Source organism: Morone saxatilis, unplaced genomic scaffold (genome assembly GCF_004916995.1).
Source record: "Morone saxatilis isolate NCDOM2014 unplaced genomic scaffold, NCSU_SB_2.0 Contig0, whole genome shotgun sequence".
In the NCBI taxonomy this organism is placed as follows: domain Eukaryota; kingdom Metazoa; phylum Chordata; class Actinopteri; family Moronidae; genus Morone; species Morone saxatilis.
In genome coordinates, this window is record NW_023339650.1 from 19,511,952 (window position 1) to 19,513,553 (window position 1,602).

Below are 1,602 nucleotides of genomic sequence, written 5' to 3' on the forward strand. Positions count from 1 at the left end.
TTTATTATCATCAACCGCCACTTTTACACCTGAACAAGTCTCTCTTCTTTACGGCTGACGTAACACTGACTGGCCGTATGCTACAACCACGTTTCAGTACAACAAGATCCAAAAAGAAACATCATTAGCAGTTGATAAAAAGTCATTACACTGTATTTTGCTTATACAAACATGTCCACAAACAGAAATTGGACACTACTGTGTGTACGACTGATTTCTGTCCAGGTGTCTGGTAAAAGGACAGTGCTGTTGTCCAATGAGGCGAGAAGAGAAATAGCGAAGCAGGCAAGAGCCATGAAGGAGGAGAGACGAGCGACGCTGGACGCCCGACACAAATACTTGATCAGCAGGTTGGTGGACGCCGGGATCCTGGGGGAGCCGGAGGTGGAGGATGCCCTGATCTCTGATGACAAGGTAAAGTCACAGTCTGGCTGTAAAACTACAGACTGACAGAAATAACCTCTGTTCTCCTTCAGGCAGGGCTCAATCTTTGTCTGATTCTTCCAGTTCAGTCTGATCGATGATTTCTTTGCTGCAAATGGATCCAAGAAGCTGATTTTCTTCTATCAGAATGTGAAACAGGTAACTGCTCTCACATAAACTATACATTTTAATTGATATGACTCTATGTTCTCATTGTCTTTTTGTCTGATTTCTGTCCCTCTCGTCTTCACTTCTTTCTCTCCTCAATATCTGCACTTTGCTCACCTTTTCCTTCCTGTCTCTCTGTACTTTATATCTGTCTTTCTCTCTCTTCTATATGTCATTCTCCCCAGAATCTGGCGTCCAGTCATTCCTCCTTTGTGGACGTAGCGACCTCAACTGTGGCTCAGAGGAAGCTCTTCCTCACTACGGGGAGCTCTGAGGTAGGTGCAAACTACTTGAGTCTCAATTTATAGTTGAGATAAAATAAAAAAAGTCTTTCTAGCCTTTAAGATCACACTCTCAGTCATATTGTACCTTTATTCAACAATGTATGCCAAAAGCCTTATTAAAAAAAATATTTTTTTGTGTTTTTATATCAAAATCCAATAGCTTACAGAAGTGTGAACCAACCAATTTCAACTAAAAATACTAATAACAGCATGGCTAGCTACTGGAGCTGACTGATTACTGTACACAAACACAGTTTTGAATGATTTGGGGGAAACTGGATCATATTTTATGAAGAAAATATTGTCTGGAGGACACTGGGTTGCGTGCAGAGAAATCAAGTTGCTGCTGTGTGAGCTCAGAACAATGCTGCTTAATGTTCACCATTGTCCGGCCTCAGAGATAATAACTGCACTTGTCGAGTCTGTGTTGTGTTGCTATGGAAGAAAATCTTATGTGTTGCTTTGTTTGCCAGTTAGCAAGGCGATACAAAAGTCTGGAAACCTTCTGCAGACCAGTCTGACTGGTACACTATCATATTCTGTGTCTCTTGTGCCTGGTTGCTGTCTCTATGAGAAACAACGATAATAGCTTTCTTTAAAGGTACAAAATGTAATTTCTGCCACTAGGGGGTCTCTCACATCCAAGCAATAACAAAATATGAAGTGTGATGAGGTGGTGAAGCAGCGTGGGATCATGGGAGTTGTTGTCTTCACCACCATTGTCGTC

The 1,602-nt window shown here is 41.8% G+C and overlaps 1 protein-coding gene across 1 annotated transcript in view; it reads left to right on the top strand.

The window, feature by feature from the left end:
* Positions 1–171: 171 nt before the first annotated feature.
* Positions 172–1,602, top strand: part of LOC118324808 (dynein heavy chain 5, axonemal-like) — a gene marked incomplete in the record, with an annotated part of 45,419 nt that continues 43,988 nt past the window's right edge. The window contains 3 exon segments of the mRNA XM_035657282.1: positions 172–414; positions 508–582; positions 777–866. Of these exon segments, the coding sequence (XP_035513175.1) occupies positions 172–414; positions 508–582; positions 777–866 (408 nt within the window).